Here is a 20002-nt window from a genome sequence, read left to right as displayed (position 1 = left end):
GAGAGAGAGGAGGAGAAGAGGAGAGAGAGGAGGAGAAGAGGAGAGAGAGAGGAGGAGAAGAGGAGAGAGAGAGGAGGAGAAGAGGAGAGAGAGAGGAGGAGAAGAGGAGAGAGAGGAGGAGAAGAGGAGAGAGAGAGGAGGAGAAGAGGAGAGAGAGAGGAGGAGAAGAGGAGAGAGAGAGAGGAGGAGAAGGGGAGAGGGAGAGGAGGAGAAGAGGAGAGAGAGAGGAGGAGAAGGGGAGAGGGAGAGGAGGAGAGGAGAGAGAGAGGAGGAGAGAAGAGGAGGAGAGAGAGAAAAGGAGAGAGAGAAGGGGAAGGATAAAGTGGCAGGAGAAGAGCAGAGAGAAGCGGAGAGAGAGAGAGAGAGAGATAGGAGGAGGAGAAGGATAAAGAGGGCAGGAGAAGAGCAGAGAGAGATAGAAGGATAAAGAGGGCAGGAGAAGAGCAGAGAGAGATAGAAGGATAAAGAGGGCAGGAGAAGAGCAGAGAGAAGCGGAGAGAGAGGAGGAGAAGAAGAGGAATGTAGAACAGCCTCCTCTACTTTAATCAGAGTAAATGTCCTCCGTCTGCCACTAAATCAACCCAGTGGCTCTGCAGTCACACACACACAGTCACACACACACACTCCCCATCACATCAGTCACCTCAGACCTGCAGTCCCATCAGTTAGAGTCTCAGCTCCAGCCTGCAGTATATAAAGGCTCTGAGCTGATCTCCCTCATCAGCCCCATCACACCTCACTGTAGGGCTCTGATGCCTCCGCAGTGCAGTCACTCTCCCCATCACACCTCACTGTAGGGCTCTGATCCCTCCGCAGTGCCGTCACTCTCCCCATCACACCTCACTGTAGGGCTCTGATCCCTCCGCAGTGCAGTCACTCTCCCCATCACACCTCACTGTAGGGCTCTGATCCCTCCGCAGTGCAGTCACTCTCCCCATCACACCTCACTGTAGGGCTCTGATCCCTCCGCAGTGCAGTCACTCTCCCCATCACACCTCACTGTAGGGCTCTGATCCCTCCGCAGTGCAGTCACTCTCCCCATCACACCTCACTGTAGGGCTCTGATCCCTCAGCAGTGCAGTCACTCTCCCCATCACACCTCACTGTAGGGCTCTGATCCCTCCGCAGTGCAGTCACTCTCCCCATCACACCTCACTGTAGGGCTCTGATCCCTCCGCAGTGCAGTCACTCTCTCCATCACACCTCACTGTAGGGCTCTGATCCCTCCGCAGTGCAGTCACTCTCCCCATCACACCTCACTGTAGGGCTCTGATCCCTCAGCAGTGCAGTCACTCTCCCCATCACACCTCACTGTAGGGCTCTGATCCCTCCGCAGTGCAGTCACTCTCCCCATCACACCTCACTGTAGGGCTCTGATCCCTCCGCAGTGCAGTCACTCTCCCATCACACCTCACTGTAGGGCTCTGATGCCTCCGCAGTGCAGTCACTCTCCCCATCACACCTCACTGTAGGGCTCTGATCCCTCCGCAGTGCAGTCACTCTCCCATCACACCTCACTGTAGGGCTCTGATCCCTCCGCAGTGCAGTCACTCTCCCCATCACACCTCACTGTAGGGCTCTGATCCCTCCGCAGTGCAGTCACTCTCCCCATCACACCTCACTGTAGGGCTCTGATCCCTCCGCAGTGCAGTCACTCTCCCCATCACACCTCAATGTAGGGCTCTGATCCCTCCGCAGTGCAGTCACTCTCCCATCACACCTCACTGTAGGGCTCTGATCCCTCCGCAGTGCAGTCACTCTCCCCATCACACCTCACTGTAGGGCTCTGATCCCTCCGCAGTGCAGTCACTCTCCCCATCACACCTCACTGTAGGGCTCTGATCCCTCCGCAGTGCAGTCACTCTCCCCATCACACCTCACTGTAGGGCTCTGATCCCTCCGCAGTGCAGTCACTCTCCCCATCACACCTCACTGTAGGGTTCTGATCCCTCCGCAGTGCAGTCACTCTCCCCTTCACACCTCACTGTAGGGCTCTGATCCCTCCGCAGTGCAGTCACTCTCCCCATCACACCTCACTGTAGGGCTCTGATCCCTCCGCAGTGCAGTCACTCTCCCCATCACACCTCACTGTAGGGCTCTGATCCCTCCGCAGTGCAGTCACTCTCCCCATCACACCTCACTGTAGGGCTCTGATCCCTCCGCAGTGCAGTCACTCTCTCCATCACACCTCACTGTAGGGCTCTGATCCCTCCGCAGTGCAGTCACTCTCCCCATCACACCTCACTGTAGAGCTCTGATCCCTCCGCAGTGCAGTCACTCTCCCCATCACACCTCACTGTAGGGCTCTGATCCCTCCGCAGTGCAGTCACTCTCCCCATCACACCTCACTGTAGGGCTCTGATCCCTCCGCAGTGCAGTCACTCTCCCCATCACACCTCACTGTAGGGCTCTGATCCCTCCGCAGTGCAGTCACTCTCTCCATCACACCTCACTGTAGGGCTCTGATCCCTCCGCAGTGCAGTCACTCTCCCCATCACACCTCACTGTAGGGCTCTGATCCCTCCGCAGTGCAGTCACTCTCCCCATCACACCTCATTGTAGGGCTCTGATCCCTCCGCAGTGCAGTCACTCTCCCCATCACACCTCACTGTAGGGCTCTGATCCCTCCGCAGTGCAGTCACTCTCCCCATCACACCTCACTGTAGGGCTCTGATCCCTCCGCAGTGCAGTCACTCTCCCCATCACACCTCACTGTAGGGCTCTGATCCCTCCGCAGTGCAGTCACTCTCCCCATCACACCTCACTGTAGGGCTCTGATCCCTCCGCAGTGCAGTCACTCTCCCCATCACACCTCACTGTAGGGCTCTGATCCCTCCGCACTGCAGTCACTCTCCCCATCACACCTCACTGTAGGGCTCTGATCACCAAACGATCCATCTCCAAGGCATTCCTAGTCAATCGCCAAACATTTCTCTCAACAACAAAAAATAAACAAGGATAAAGCTTTACATTCCTAGTTTATTCTGTCCCTGGTGCTGCTGGGAGTAGGTGCACTTGTTTCAGCTGCTCTGAGCACCGGGTTGGTCAAGTCTTCCACTGTTTCAGCCATTTCATGTGTCGTACTGATGGTACAAACTCTCCCTACTCGGTGTTCCCCGAGAGCAAATCAGGTGCACCTATAGACCTACCGCTAGCCAATCAGATTACTCAGATCACTGTGCAGCTTCCTGGAACACACAGCCAAGTCAGTTTTTAATACTAATGGTGTTTCAAAACGTCTAAAACCATGACAACAGAGACTGTCCAACCAATGTGTGAGTTGCCGTTATAATTCAGCGCTGTCAACACTTTTTCTAAGACATGAAATGTTCTTCTCCACTCAACACTGAAACAGCCCTGCAGCTTCTTTAAATAAGTAGACAAGTGTAGTGTTTGTGTTGTTAGAGGCTGTGTGTTTTTAACCCTCTAAGGTCAATGTCCTCGCCCTGCGGAAACCAAATTAGCATCTTCAAACATTACCCATTAAAACAAATCTGTCAGTTTAATATTAATATACACTGCTCAAAAAAATAACACTAAAATAACACATCCTACATCTGAATGAATGAAATAATCGTATTAAATACTTCTATCTTTACATAGTTGAATGTGCTGACAACAAAATCACACAAAAATAGTCAATGGAAATCCAATTTATCAACCCATGGCGGTCTGGATTTGGAGTCACACTCAAAATTAAAGTGGAAAACCACACTACAGGCTGATCCAACTTTGATGTAATGTCCTTAAAACAAGTCAAAATGAGGCTCAGTAGTGTGTGTGGCCTCCACGTGCCTGTATGACCTCCCTACAACGCCTGGGCATGCTCCTGATGAGGTGGATGGTCTCCTGAGGGATCTCCTCCCAGATCTGGACTAAAGCATCCGCCAAGTCCTGGACAGTCTGTGGTGCAACGTGGCGTTGGTGGATGGAGCGAGACATGATGTCCCAGATGTGCTCAATTGGATTCAGGTCTGGGGAACGGGCGGGCCAGTCCATAGCATCAATGCCTTCCTCTTGCAGGAACTGCTGACACACTCCAGCCACATGAGGTCTAGCATTGTCTTGCATTAGGAGGAACCCAGGGCCAACCGCACCAGCATATGGTCTCACAAGGGGTCTGAGGATCTCATCTCGGTACCTAATGGCAGTCAGGCTACCTCTGGCGAGCACATGGAGGGCTGTGCGGCCCCCCAAAAAAATGCCACCCCACACCATGACTGACCCACCGCCAAACCGGTCATGCTGGAGGATGTTGCAGGCAGCAGAACGTTCTCCACAGCGTCTCCAGACTGTCACGTCTGTCACATGTGCTCAGTGTGAACCTGCTTTCATCTGTGAAGAGCACAGGGCGCCAGTGGCGAATTTGCCAATCTTGGTGTTCTCTGACAAATGCCAAACGTCCTGCACGGTGTTGGGCTGTAAGCACAACCCCCACCTGTGGACGTCGGGCCCTCATACCACCCTCATGGAGTCTGTTTCTGACCGTTTGAGCAGACACATGCACATTGTGGCCTGCTGGAGGTCATTTTGCAGGGCTCTGGCAGTGCTCCTCCTGCTCCTCCTTGCACAAAGGTGGAGGTAGCGGTCCTGCTGCTGGGTTGTTGCCCTCCTACGGCCTCCTCCACGTCTCCTGATGTACTGGCCTGTCTCCTGGTAGCGCCTCCATGCTCTGGACACTACGCTGACAGACACAGCAAACCTTCTTGCCACAGCTCGCATTGATATGCCATCCTGGATGAGCTGCACTACCTGAGCCACTTGTGTGGGTTGTAGACTCCGTCTCATGCTACCACTAGAGTGAAAGCACCGCCAGCATTCAAAAGTGACCAAAACATCAGCCAGGAAGCATAGGAACTGAGAAGTGGTCTGTGGTTACCACCTGCAGAACCACTCCTTTATTGGGGGTGTCTTGCTTATTGCCTATAATTCCCACCTGTTGTCTATTCCATTTGCACAACAGCATGTGAAATTGATTGTCAATCAGTGTTGCTTCCTAAGTGGACAGTTTGATTTCACAGAAGTGTGATTGACTTGGAGTTACATTGTGTTGTTTAAGTGTTCCCTTTATTTTTTTTGAGCAGTGTGTATATGTGTGTGTATGTATATATGACTTTCTGGTCGTTGGAGGAACAACATGAATTAGTACATGAGGCAGATATAATGAAGATATAATGAAGATATAATGAAGATATAATGAAGATATAATGAAGATATAATGAAGATATAATGAAGATATAATGAAGATATAATGAAGATATAATGAAGATATAATGAAGATATAATGAAGATATAATGAAGATATAATGCAGATATAATGAAGATATAATGAAGATATAATGAAGATATAATGCAGATATAATGCAGATATAATGAAGATATAATGAAGATATAATGAAGATATAATGAAGATATAATGAAGATATAATGAAGATATAATGAAGATATAATGAAGATATAATGAAGATATAATGAAGATATAATGAAGATATAATGAAGATATAATGAAGATATAATGAAGATATAATGAAGATATAGTGAAGATATAATGAAGATATAATGAAGATATAGTGAAGATATAATGAAGATATAATGAAGATATAATGAAGATATAATGAAGATATAGTGAAGATATAGTGAAGATATAATGAAGATATAATGAAGATATAATGAAGATATAATGAAGATATAATGAAGATATAATGAAGATATAATGAAGATATAATGAAGATATAATGCAGATATAATGAAGATATAATGAAGATATAATGAAGATATAATGCAGGGTGACTTGAGCTTCACCATCAGCTGGAGGACGGTGTCCACATTTAGTTCTGTCTTAGTGGAGGGGGAGACCTGAGGGACAGTCAGACTGTGTTCTGTCTTAGTGGAGGGGGAGACCTGAGGGACAGTCAGACTGTGTTCTGTCTTAGTGGAGGGGGAGACCTGAGGGACAGTCAGACTGTGTTCTGTCTTAGTGGAGGGGGAGACCTGAGGGACAGTCAGACTGTGTTCTGTCTTAGTGGAGGGGGGAGACCTGAGGGACAGTCAGACTGTGTTCTGTCTTAGTGGAGGGGGAGACCTGAGGGACAGTCAGACTGTGTTCTGTCTTAGTGGAGGGGGAGACCTGAGGGACAGTCAGACTGTGTTCTGTCTTAGTGGAGGGGGAGACCTGAGGGACAGTCAGACTGTGTTCTGTCTTAGTGGAGGGGGGAGACCTGAGGGACAGTCAGACTGTGTTCTGTCTTAGTGGAGGGGGGAGACCTGAGGGACAGTCAGACTGTGTTCTGTCTTAGTGGAGGGGGAGACCTGAGGGACAGTCAGACTGTGTTCTGTCTTAGTGGAGGGGGAGACCTGAGGGACAGTCAGACTGTGTTCTGTCTTAGTGGAGGGGGGAGACCTGAGGGACAGTCAGACTGTGTTCTGTCTTAGTGGAGGGGGAGACCTGAGGGACAGTCAGACTGTGTTCTGTCTTAGTGGAGGGGGGAGACCTGAGGGACAGTCAGACTGTGTTCTGTCTTAGTGGAGGGGGAGACCTGAGGGACAGTCAGACTGTGTTCTGTCTTAGTGGAGGGGGAGACCTGAGGGACAGTCAGACTGTGTTCTGTCTTAGTGGAGGGGGAGACCTGAGGGACAGTCAGACTGTGTTCTGTCTTAGTGGAGGGGGAGACCTGAGGGACAGTCAGACTGTGTTCTGTCTTAGTGGAGGGGGGAGACCTGAGGGACAGTCAGACTGTGTTCTGTCTTAGTGGAGGGGGGAGACCTGAGGGACAGTCAGACTGTGTTCTGTCTTAGTGGAGGGGGAGACCTGAGGGACAGTCAGACTGTGTTCTGTCTTAGTGGAGGGGGGAGACCTGAGGGACAGTCAGACTGTGTTCTGTCTTAGTGGAGGGGGGAGACCTGAGGGACAGTCAGACTGTGTTCTGTCTTAGTGGAGGGGGAGACCTGAGGGACAGTCAGACTGTGTTCTGTCTTAGTGGAGGGGGGAGACCTGAGGGACAGTCAGACTGTGTTCTGTCTTAGTGGAGGGGGAGACCTGAGGGACAGTCAGACTGTGTTCTGTCTTAGTGGAGGGGGAGACCTGAGGGACAGTCAGACTGTGTTCTGTCTTAGTGGAGGGGGGAGACCTGAGGGACAGTCAGACTGTGTTCTGTCTTAGTGGAGGGGGAGACCTGAGGGACAGTCAGACTGTGTTCTGTCTTAGTGGAGGGGGGAGACCTGAGGGACAGTCAGACTGTGTTCTGTCTTAGTGGAGGGGGGAGACCTGAGGGACAGTCAGACTGTGTTCTGTCTTAGTGGAGGGGGGAGACCTGAGGGACAGTCAGACTGTGTTCTGTCTTAGTGGAGGGGGGAGACCTGAGGGACAGTCAGACTGTGTTCTGTCTTAGTGGAGGGGGGAGACCTGAGGGACAGTCAGACTGTGTTCTGTCTTAGTGGAGGGGGGAGACCTGAGGGACAGTCAGACTGTGTTCTGTCTTAGTGGAGGGGGGAGACCTGAGGGACAGTCAGACTGTGTTCTGTCTTAGTGGAGGGGGGAGACCTGAGGGACAGTCAGACTGTGTTCTGTCTTAGTGGAGGGGGAGACCTGAGGGACAGTCAGACTGTGTTCTGTCTTAGTGGAGGGGGAGACCTGAGGGACAGTCAGACTGTGTTCTGTCTTAGTGGAGGGGGAGACCTGAGGGACAGTCAGACTGTGTTCTGTCTTAGTGGAGGGGGGAGACCTGAGGGACAGTCAGACTGTGTTCTGTCTTAGTGGAGGGGGAGACCTGAGGGACAGTCAGACTGTGTTCTGTCTTAGTGGAGGGGGGAGACCTGAGGGACAGTCAGACTGTGTTCTGTCTTAGTGGAGGGGGGAGACCTGAGGGACAGTCAGACTGTGTTCTGTCTTAGTGGAGGGGGGAGACCTGAGGGACAGTCAGACTGTGTTCTGTCTTAGTGGAGGGGGAGACCTGAGGGACAGTCAGACTGTGTTCTGTCTTAGTGGAGGGGGAGACCTGAGGGACAGTCAGACTGTGTTCTGTCTTAGTGGAGGGGGGAGACCTGAGGGACAGTCAGACTGTGTTCTGTCTTAGTGGAGGGGGGAGACCTGAGGGACAGTCAGACTGTGTTCTGTCTTAGTGGAGGGGGGAGACCTGAGGGACAGTCAGACTGTGTTCTGTCTTAGTGGAGGGGGAGACCTGAGGGACAGTCAGACTGTGTTCTGTCTTAGTGGAGGGGGAGACCTGAGGGACAGTCAGACTGTGTTCTGTCTTAGTGGAGGGGGAGACCTGAGGGACAGTCAGACTGTGTTCTGTCTTAGTGGAGGGGGGAGACCTGAGGGACAGTCAGACTGTGTTCTGTCTTAGTGGAGGGGGAGACCTGAGGGACAGTCAGACTGTGTTCTGTCTTAGTGGAGGGGGAGACCTGAGGGACAGTCAGACTGTGTTCTGTCTTAGTGGAGGGGGAGACCTGAGGGACAGTCAGACTGTGTTCTGTCTTAGTGGAGGGGGAGACCTGAGGGACAGTCAGACTGTGTTCTGTCTTAGTGGAGGGGGAGACCTGAGGGACAGTCAGACTGTGTTCTGTCTTAGTGGAGGGGGAGACCTGAGGGACAGTCAGACTGTGTTCTGTCTTAGTGGAGGGGGAGACCTGAGGGACAGTCAGACTGTGTTCTGTCTTAGTGGAGGGGGGAGACCTGAGGGACAGTCAGACTGTGTTCTGTCTTAGTGGAGGGGGAGACCTGAGGGACAGTCAGACTGTGTTCTGTCTTAGTGGAGGGGGAGACCTGAGGGACAGTCAGACTGTGTTCTGTCTTAGTGGAGGGGGAGACCTGAGGGACAGTCAGACTGTGTTCTGTCTTAGTGGAGGGGGGAGACCTGAGGGACAGTCAGACTGTGTTCTGTCTTAGTGGAGGGGGAGACCTGAGGGACAGTCAGACTGTGTTCTGTCTTAGTGGAGGGGGGAGACCTGAGGGACAGTCAGACTGTGTTCTGTCTTAGTGGAGGGGGAGACCTGAGGGACAGTCAGACTGTGTTCTGTCTTAGTGGAGGGGGGAGACCTGAGGGACAGTCAGACTGTGTTCTGTCTTAGTGGAGGGGGGAGACCTGAGGGACAGTCAGACTGTGTTCTGTCTTAGTGGAGGGGGAGACCTGAGGGACAGTCAGACTGTGTTCTGTCTTAGTGGAGGGGGGAGACCTGAGGGACAGTCAGACTGTGTTCTGTCTTAGTGGAGGGGGAGACCTGAGGGACAGTCAGACTGTGTTCTGTCTTAGTGGAGGGGGGAGACCTGAGGGACAGTCAGACTGTGTTCTGTCTTAGTGGAGGGGGAGACCTGAGGGACAGTCAGACTGTGTTCTGTCTTAGTGGAGGGGGAGACCTGAGGGACAGTCAGACTGTGTTCTGTCTTAGTGGAGGGGGGAGACCTGAGGGACAGTCAGACTGTGTTCTGTCTTAGTGGAGGGGGGAGACCTGAGGGACAGTCAGACTGTGTTCTGTCTTAGTGGAGGGGGGAGACCTGAGGGACAGTCAGACTGTGTTCTGTCTTAGTGGAGGGGGGAGACCTGAGGGACAGTCAGACTGTGTTCTGTCTTAGTGGAGGGGGAGACCTGAGGGACAGTCAGACTGTGTTCTGTCTTAGTGGAGGGGGGAGACCTGAGGGACAGTCAGACTGTGTTCTGTCTTAGTGGAGGGGGAGACCTGAGGGACAGTCAGACTGTGTTCTGTCTTAGTGGAGGGGGAGACCTGAGGGACAGTCAGACTGTGTTCTGTCTTAGTGGAGGGGGAGACCTGAGGGACAGTCAGACTGTGTTCTGTCTTAGTGGAGGGGGAGACCTGAGGGACAGTCAGACTGTGTTCTGTCTTAGTGGAGGGGGAGACCTGAGGGACAGTCAGACTGTGTTCTGTCTTAGTGGAGGGGGAGACCTGAGGGACAGTCAGACTGTGTTCTGTCTTAGTGGAGGGGGAGACCTGAGGGACAGTCAGACTGTGTTCTGTCTTAGTGGAGGGGGAGACCTGAGGGACAGTCAGACTGTGTTCTGTCTTAGTGGAGGGGGAGACCTGAGGGACAGTCAGACTGTGTTCTGTCTTAGTGGAGGGGGAGACCTGAGGGACAGTCAGACTGTGTTCTGTCTTAGTGGAGGGGGAGACCTGAGGGACAGTCAGACTGTGTTCTGTCTTAGTGGAGGGGGAGACCTGAGGGACAGTCAGACTGTGTTCTGTCTTAGTGGAGGGGGGAGACCTGAGGGACAGTCAGACTGTGTTCTGTCTTAGTGGAGGGGGGAGACCTGAGGGACAGTCAGACTGTGTTCTGTCTTAGTGGAGGGGGAGACCTGAGGGACAGTCAGACTGTGTTCTGTCTTAGTGGAGGGGGAGACCTGAGGGACAGTCAGACTGTGTTCTGTCTTAGTGGAGGGGGAGACCTGAGGGACAGTCAGACTGTGTTCTGTCTTAGTGGAGGGGGAGACCTGAGGGACAGTCAGACTGTGTTCTGTCTTAGTGGAGGGGGGAGACCTGAGGGACAGTCAGACTGTGTTCTGTCTTAGTGGAGGGGGGAGACCTGAGGGACAGTCAGACTGTGTTCTGTCTTAGTGGAGGGGGAGACCTGAGGGACAGTCAGACTGTGTTCTGTCTTAGTGGAGGGGGAGACCTGAGGGACAGTCAGACTGTGTTCTGTCTTAGTGGAGGGGGAGACCTGAGGGACAGTCAGACTGTGTTCTGTCTTAGTGGAGGGGGGAGACCTGAGGGACAGTCAGACTGTGTTCTGTCTTAGTGGAGGGGGGAGACCTGAGGGACAGTCAGACTGTGTTCTGTCTTAGTGGAGGGGGAGACCTGAGGGACAGTCAGACGGTGAGAGGTGGACCCTCTGGTTCTCTGGCCCCATAAGTCCAGTTAAATAAAGAAAGCTAATCATTTCAATTCATTCTCACTCAGCTGTGCCACAAATGAGAGAGACAGAGACAGAGCGAGAGACCGGCCGACTATTCATCTTCCCCGACGCTGATTACCCTTGTACCTCCTCTCCTCTCTCACCCCCCCTCCTCTCCTCTCACCCTCCCTCCTCTCCTCTCACCCCCCTTCTCTCCCTGTTTTTCTCCCTGTACGTCACTCTCTCTCTCCCTCTCTCACCCCCCCCCTCCTCTCCTCTCACCCTCCCTTCTCTCCCTGTTTTTCTCCCTGTACGTCACTCTCTCTCTCCCTCTCTCACCCCCCCTCCTCTCCTCTCACTCTCCCTGTTTTTCTCCCTGTACGTCACTCTCTCCCTCTCTCTCTCCCTCTCTCTCTCTCTCTCTCTCCCTCCATCCCCTCTGCAATAGTGTGTTTCAGTAAGTCAGGTGTTAACTGGGCAGCATGTCTGTCCACAGCTGTTTCTCTCCACCCATCAGACCTGTCAGCCTGAACACTGTCCACCTCCACCGTACTAAGACCTGAACTATCTGGTCTGTCAACACCTCTGGTCTGTCAACACCTCTCTTCCATGTTGAATAACCTAAACTATCTGGTCTGTCAACACCTCTGGTCTGTCAACACCTCTCTTCCATGTTGAATAACCTGAACTATCTGGTCTGTCAACACCTCTGGTCTGTCAACACCTCTCTTCCATGTTGAATGACCTGAACTATCTGGTCTGTCAACACCTCTGGTCTGTCAACACCTCTCTTCCATGTTGAATAACCTAAACTATCTGGTCTGTCAACACCTCTCTTCCATGTTGAATGACCTAAACTATCTGGTCTGTCAACACCTCTGGTCTGTCAACACCTCTCTTCCATGTTGAATAACCTGAACTATCTGGTCTGTCAACACCTCTGGTCTGTCAACACCTCTCTTCCATGTTGAATGACCTAAACTATCTGGTCTGTCAACACCTCTGGTCTGTCAACACCTCTCTTCCATGTTGAATAACCTAAACTATCTGGTCTGTCAACACCTCTCTTCCATGTTGAATGACCTAAACTATCTGGTCTGTCAACACCTCTGGTCTGTCAACACCTCTCTTCCATGTTGAATAACCTAAACTATCTGGTCTGTCAACACCTCTCTTCCATGTTGAATGACCTAAACTATCTGGTCTGTCAACACCTCTCTTCCATGTTGAATAACCTAAACTATCTGGTCTGTCAACACCTCTCTTCCATGTTGAATGACCTGAACTATCTGGTCTGTCAACACCTCTCTTCCATGTTGAATGACCTAAACTATCTGGTCTGTCAACACCTCTCTTCCATGTTGAATGACCTAAACTATCTGGTCTGTCAACACCTCTCTTCCATGTTGAATAACCTAAACTATCTGGTCTGTCAACACCTCTCTTCCATGTTGAATGACCTGGACTATCTGGTCTGTCAACACCTCTCTTCCATGTTGAATGACCTAAACTATCTGGTCTGTCAACACCTCTCTTCCATGTTGAATAACCTAAACTATCTGGTCTGTCAACACCTCTCTTCCATGTTGAATGACCTAAACTATCTGGTCTGTCAACACCTCTCTTCCATGTTGAATAACCTAAACTATCTGGTCTGTCAACACCTCTCTTCCATGTTGAATGACCTGGACTATCTGGTCTGTCAACACCTCTCTTCCATGTTGAATGACCTGGACTATCTGGTCTGTCAACACCTCTCTTCCATGTTGAATAACCTAAACTATCTGGTCTGTCAACACCTCTCTTCCATGTTGAATGACCTGGACTATCTGGTCTGTCAACACCTCTCTTCCATGTTGAATGACCTGAACTATCTGGTCTGTCAACACCTCTCTTCCATGTTGCAATATAGTGATTGACATTCTGGCCTCATTTTTGAAAGTTTTAAACAGCCTACATAGTCCTGTCTTCCATAGTAACCTAAAGAACATTCTATATCATTCTAGAACCATAGTCCTTACTGTCTTCCACAGTAACCTAAAGAACATTCTATATCATTCTAGAACCATAGTCCTTACTGTCTTCCACAGTAACCTAAAGAACATTCTATATCATTCTAGATCCATTCTCCTTTTTCTGAACGGACACTGTAACTGTAGAGAGATGACCTCACAGCCATGAGGTCAGAAGATTTCTCCCCCCTGAAGTCATTCATGACTCAGTCTGTTTCATGAGACGCTCATCTCACTACTGTTCATTCTCAAACGAACCACTACAGTTCACTACTGTTCATTCTCAAACGAACCACTACAGTTCACTACTGTTCATTCTCAAACGAACCACTACAGTTCACTACTGTTCACTACTGTTCATTCTCAAACGAACCACTACTGTTCACTACAGTTCACTACTGTTCACTACTGTTCACTGCAGTTCACCACTGTTCACTACAGTTCACTGCCGTTCACTACTGTTCACTACAGTTCACTACTGTTCACTGCAGTTCACTACTGTTCACTACAGTTCACTGCTGTTCACTACAGTTCACTGCAGTTCACTACTGTTCACTACAGTTCACTACAGTTCACTGCAGTTCACTACAGTTCACTGCAGTTCACTACTGTTCACTACAGTTGACTACTGTTCACTACTGTTCACTACAGTTCAGTAAAGAACTATTTCCACAGATAGAGACAGAGAGAAATCTTCCCTGGGTGGAATGGGCAGGTTTTTGAGAGGTGACTGGTTGTTTGAATGGGTTGTGTTTTACAACATGTCCACACTCCTCTGTTCTCCCTCCCTTCCATCCTTCCTAAGTCCCTAATGGCATCTCGTTCCCTTTTTATAGTGCACTACATTTGACCAAGGCCCTGTGCCATCTAGGACTCTGTGTGTTTAGTGTGTTCAGTACACATCAATGGCAGGTTAATATATCTGCCTGGGGAGGCAGGGGTCTGGTAGCTTGGTCATAGGATGGGAGAGAAGCCTGACTTCACACACATCATCATCATCATCACACACACACACACACACACACACACACACACACACACACACACACACACACAGTCTCAGCCCTGAAGCGGCCGACTGACTGAGAGCCTTGTGTTGTTCTGGGTCTTTATTTTTCCACTTCCTTCTGTCTTCTGCCTCTTTACAAAAGATTGGCTGGATTTGCTGTGTCAAGAAAATGTACTGTCAGATATGACTGATTATCTCGACAAGGAGATGGAAGGGGAGGGAGGGAGAGGATGAGGGAGAGGGGGAGGAGGAGCAGGCGGGAGGGAGAGGAGGCGGGGGAGGAGGAGGGGGAGGGCGAGGAGGGGGGAGGAGGAGCAGGAGGGAGGGAGGGAGGGAGGGAGGGAGAGGAGAGGGAGGGAGGGAGGGAGGGTGGAGGAGGAGGAGGAAGGAAGGAGGGAGAGGAGGAGAGGGAGGGTAAAGGGGTAGAATATGCTGGTGGTGGTGACTCTAGGGAAGTGTCCCAAATGGCACCCTATTCCCTATTAAGTGACCTATGGGCCCTGGTCAAAAGTAGTGCACTAGATAGGGAATAGTGTTCCATTGGGGATGTCTCCCTGTGTTGGGATGTCTCCACTACTCCTACCCTAACCCTCCCCAGCCAGACCCCCCCGTTCCCTCAACAGTTTCCCATAGAAAAGGCAATGACCTGAGGTTAATAGCTTGAACTTTCTCTCTGGCTTTATAGTCCAGCCACAGAGTCTCACACACACACACACACACACACACAGACTGGACTGTGGCTGGCTGGTGGTGGTGTGGCATCCAGGTGATATAAGAACCAGTTAAAGGCTGTCTGCTTCTCTAATGGCACGGTTTAACTGGTGGTAGACTGTCTCTGTTGCATGGCCATCATCTCTGGCATTACTATGGCAACCCTCAAGACCTGATAGCAATACTGCCCTCATCTCATTTAGTCTCTCTCCCCCCTCTCTTTTTCTCTCTCCCCCTCTCTTTTTCTCTCTCCCCCTCTCTTTTCTCTCTCCCCCCTCTCTTTTCTCTCTCCCCCTCTCTTTTCTCTCTCCCCCTCTCTTTTTCTCTCTCCCCCTCTCTTTTCTCTCTCCCCCTCTCTTTTCTCTCTCCCCCTCTCTTTTCTCTCTCCCCCTCTCTTTTCTCTCTCCCCCTCTCTTTTTCTCTCTCCCCCTCTCTTTTTCTCTCTCCCCCTCTCTTTTTCTCTCTCCTCCCTCTCTTTTCTCTCTCCCCTCTCTTTTTCTCTCTCCCCCTCTCTTTTTCTCTCTCCCCCTCTCTTTTCTCTCTCCCCCCTCTCTTTTCTCTCTCCCCCTCTCTTTTTCTCTCTCCCCCTCTCTCGCTCTCTCTCCCCCCTCTCTTTTCTCTCTCCCCCTCTCTTTTCTCTCTCCCCCTCTCTTTTTCTCTCCCCCCTCTTTTCTCTCTCCCCCTCTCTTTTCTCTCTCCCCCTCTCTTTTTCTCTCTCCCCGCTCTCTTTTCTCTCCCCCTCTTTTCTCTCTCCCCCCCTCTCTCGTTCTCTCCCCCCTCTCTCTTTTTCTCTCTCTCGCTCTCTTTCTCCCTCCCCTTCTCTCTCTCTCTTTCTCCCCCTCTGTCTCTCCTCCTGTATCTGTCTCTCTCCTTCCCTCTCCTCCACCAGAGAACAGCGATGAGACAGGAGTGATGGATAGTTTGCTGGAGGCTTTACAGTCTGGAGCAGCGTTCAGAGACCGACGGAAGAGAGCACCACGTCCCCGAGGTGAGACCTTTACAATAACTCCTATACCCCCTTACAATAACTCCTATACCCCCTACCTAACTCAATACCCCCTTACAATAACTCCTATACCCCCTACCTAACTCAATACCCCCTACCTAACTCAATACCCCTTACAATAACTCCTATACCCCCTACCTAACTCAATACCCCTTACAATAACTCCTATACCCCCTTACAATAACTCCTATACCCCCTACCTAACTCAATACCCCTTACAATAACTCCTATACCCCCTACCTAACTCAATACTCCCTTACAATAACTCAGTACCCCCTTACAATAACTCAATACCCCCTTACAGTCACTCAATACCCCCTTACAATAACTCATATACCCCCTACCTAACTCAATATCCCTTATAACTCAATACCCCTTACAATAACTCCTATACCCCCTACCTAACTCAATACCCCTTACAATAACTCAATACCCCCTTACAATACATCCTATACCCCCTACCTAACTCAATACCCCCTTACAATAACTCAATACCCCTTACAATAACTCCTATACCCCCTACCTAACTCAATACCCCTTACAATAACTCAATACCCCCTACCTAACTCAATACCCCTTACAATAACTCCTATACCCCCTAACTAACTCAATACCCCCTTACAATAACTCAATACCCCCTACCTAACTCAATACCCCTTACAATAACTCCTATACCCCTAACTAACTCAATACCCCCTTACAATAACTCAATACCCCTTACAATAACTCCTATACCCCCTAACTAACTCAATACCCCTTACAGTCACTCAATGCCCCCTTACAATAACTCAATACCCCCTACCTAACTCAATACCCCTTACAATAACTCCTATACCCCCTAACTAACTCAATACCCCTTACAATAACTCAATACCCCTTACAATAACTCCTATACCCCCTACCTAACTCAATACCCCTTACAATAACTCAATACCCCCTTACAATATTATTTTATTATAGTTATCAATGGTTCATTATTATAGTTATTACAGGTTCATTATTATTATATTATAGTTATTACTGGTTTATTATATTATTATAGTTATTACTGGTTTATTATATTATTATAGTTATTACTGGTTCATTATTATATTATTATATTATAGTTATTACTGGTTTATTATATTATTATAGTTATTACTGGTTCATACCTAACTCAATACTCCCTTACAATAACTCCTATACCCCCTACCTAACTCAATACCCCCTTACAATAACTCCTACCTAACTCAATACCCCCTTACAATAACTCCTATACCCCCTACCTAACTCAATACCCCTTACAATAACTCCTATACCCCCTACCTAACTCAATACCCCTTACAATAACTCCTATACCCCCTACCTAACTCAATACCCCTTACAATAACTCAATACCCCCTTACAATAACTCCTATACCCCCTACCTAACTCAATACCCCTTACAATAACTCCTATACCCCCCTACCTAACTCAATACCCCTTACAATAACTCAATACCCCCTACCTAACTCAATACCCCCTTACAATAACTCATATACCCCCTACCTAACTCAATACCCCTTACAATAACTCCTATACCCCCTAACTAACTCAATACCCCCTTACAATAACTCTTATACCCCCTTACAATAACTCCTATACCCCCTACCTAACTCAATACCCCTTACAATAACTCTTATACCCCCTTACAATAACTCCTATACCCCCTACCTAACTCAATACCCCTTACAATAACTCAATACCCCTTACAATAACTCCTATACCCCCTACCTAACTCAATACCCCTTACAATAACTCAATACCCCCTACCTAACTCAATACCCCTTACAATATTATTTTATTATAGTTATCAATGGTTCATTATTATAGTTATTACAGGTTCATTATTATTATATTATAGTTATTACTGGTTCATTATTATATTATATTGTAGTTATTACTGGTTTATTATATTATTATAGTTATTACTGGTTCATTATTATATTATTATATTATAGTTATTACTGGTTCATTATTATAGTTATTACTGGTTCATTATTATAGTTATTACTGGTTCATTATTATATTATATTATTATAGTTATTACTGGTTCATTATTATATTATAGTTATTACTGGTTCATTATTATATTATAGTTATTACTGGTTCATTATTATATTGTAGTTATTACTGGTTTATTATATTATTATAGTTATTACTGGTTCATTATTATATTATTATAGTTATTACTGGTTCATTATTATATTATTATAGTTATTACTGGTTCAGTAATAGTTATTACTATATTATATATTATAGTTATTACTGGTTCATTGTTATATTATTATATTATAGTTATTACTGGTTCATTATTATATTATTATAGTTATTACTGGTTCATTATTATATTATTATAGTTATTACTGGTTCATTACTATATTATATTATTATAGTTATTACTGGTTCATTATTATATTATTATAGTTATTACTGGTTCATTACTATATTATATTATTATAGTTATTACTGGTTCATTATTATATTATATTATTATAGTTATTACTGGTTCATTATTATATTATTATAGTTATTACTGGTTCATTATTATATTATATTTATAGTTATTACTGGTTCATTATTATATTATTATAGTTATTACTGGTTCATTATTATTATATTATAGTTATTACTGGTTCATTATTATATTATATTATTATAGTTATTACTGGTTCATTATTATATTATAGTTATTACTGGTTCATTATTATATTATATTGTAGTTATTACTGGTTTATTATATTATTATAGTTATTACTGGTTCATTATTATATTATTATATTATAGTTATTACTGGTTCATTATTATAGTTATTACTGGTTCATTATTATATTATATTATTATAGTTATTACTGGTTCATTATTATATTATAGTTATTACTGGTTCATTATTATATTATTATAGTTATTACTGGTTCATTATTATATTATAGTTATTACTGGTTCATTATTATATTATAGTTATTACTGGTTCATTATTATAGTTATTACTGGTTCATTATTATATTATATTATTATAGTTATTACTGGTTCATTATTATATTATTATAGTTATTACTGGTTCATTATTATATTATTATAGTTATTACTGGTTCATTATTATAGTATTATAGTTATTACTGGTTCATTATTATATTATTATAGTTATTACTGGTTCATTATTATATTATATTATTATAGTTATTACTGGTTCATTATTATATTATTATGGTTATTACTGGTTCATTATTATATTATTATGGTTATTACTGGTTCATTATTATATTATATTATTATAGTTATTACTGGTTCATTATTATATTATATTATTATAGTTATTACTGGTTCATTACTATATTATATTATTATAGTTATTACTGGTTCATTATTATATTATATTATTATAGTTATTACTGGTTCATTATTATATTATTATGGTTATTACTGGTTCATTATTATATTATTATGGTTATTACTGGTTCATTATTATATTATATTATTATAGTTATTACTGGTTCATTATTATATTATATTATAGTTATTACTGGTTCATTATTATATTATATTGTTATAGTTATTACTGGCTCATTATTGTATTATTATATTATTATATTATTATATTATAGTTATTACTGGTTCATTATTATATTATTATAGTTATAGTTATTACTGGTTCATTATTATATTATTATAGTTATTACTGGTTCATTATTATATTATAGTTATTACTGGTTCATTATTATATTATTATATTATAGTTATTACTGGTTCATTATTATATTATAATATTATAGTTATTACTGGTTCATTATTATATTATTATAGTTATTACTGGTTCATTATTATATTATTATAGTTATTACTGGTTCATTATATAATAGTTATTACTGGCTCATTATTATATTGTAGTTATTACTGGTTCATTATTGTATTATTATACTTATTACTGGTTCATTATTATATTATATTGTTATAGTTATTACTTGTTCATTATTATATTATATTGTTATAGTTATTACTGGTTCATTATTATATTATTATAGTTATTACTGGTTCATTATTATATTATTATAGTTATTACTGGTTCATTATTATTTATATTATTATAGTTATTACTGGTTCATTATTATATTATAGTTATTACTGGTTCATTATTATATTATATTATTATAGTTATTACTGGTTCATTATTATATTATAGTTATTACTGGTTCATTATTATATTAAAGTTTCCACTGGTTCCAACAGATGATCAGATGAGCCTCAGTCCCAGTTCTTACCTCCAGGTTCTGAAGCCTTGTAACCATGGTAAAGACAACCTCCGTCTCAGAGCATGTTCTGTCTGTCTGTCTGTCTGTCTGCTGATAGCCGTAACCAGAGCCATGTATTTAAAATAGAGCTAATGAAATGTATAGAAACAGATT

At 45.7% G+C, this 20002-nt stretch overlaps 1 protein-coding gene across 1 annotated transcript in view; it reads left to right on the top strand.

Annotated features, from left to right (window-relative positions):
- LOC106574944 (protein diaphanous homolog 3) overlaps nt 1-20002 on the top strand; it is a gene marked incomplete at its 3' end in the record, with an annotated part of 688081 nt that overhangs the window by 539204 nt on the left and 128875 nt on the right. The window contains exons 29-30 of the mRNA XM_045698420.1: nt 15465-15563; nt 19827-19886. Coding sequence (XP_045554376.1) covers nt 15465-15563; nt 19827-19886 — 159 coding nt within the window. The remainder of the gene's footprint in view (nt 1-15464; nt 15564-19826; nt 19887-20002) is intronic.

This window comes from Salmo salar, chromosome ssa16 (assembly GCF_905237065.1).
Source record: "Salmo salar chromosome ssa16, Ssal_v3.1, whole genome shotgun sequence".
In the NCBI taxonomy this organism is placed as follows: Eukaryota; Metazoa; Chordata; class Actinopteri; order Salmoniformes; family Salmonidae; genus Salmo; species Salmo salar.
The sequence above is the reverse complement of the archived record's forward strand: the minus strand, read 5'-3'. Positions and strand labels throughout refer to the sequence as shown.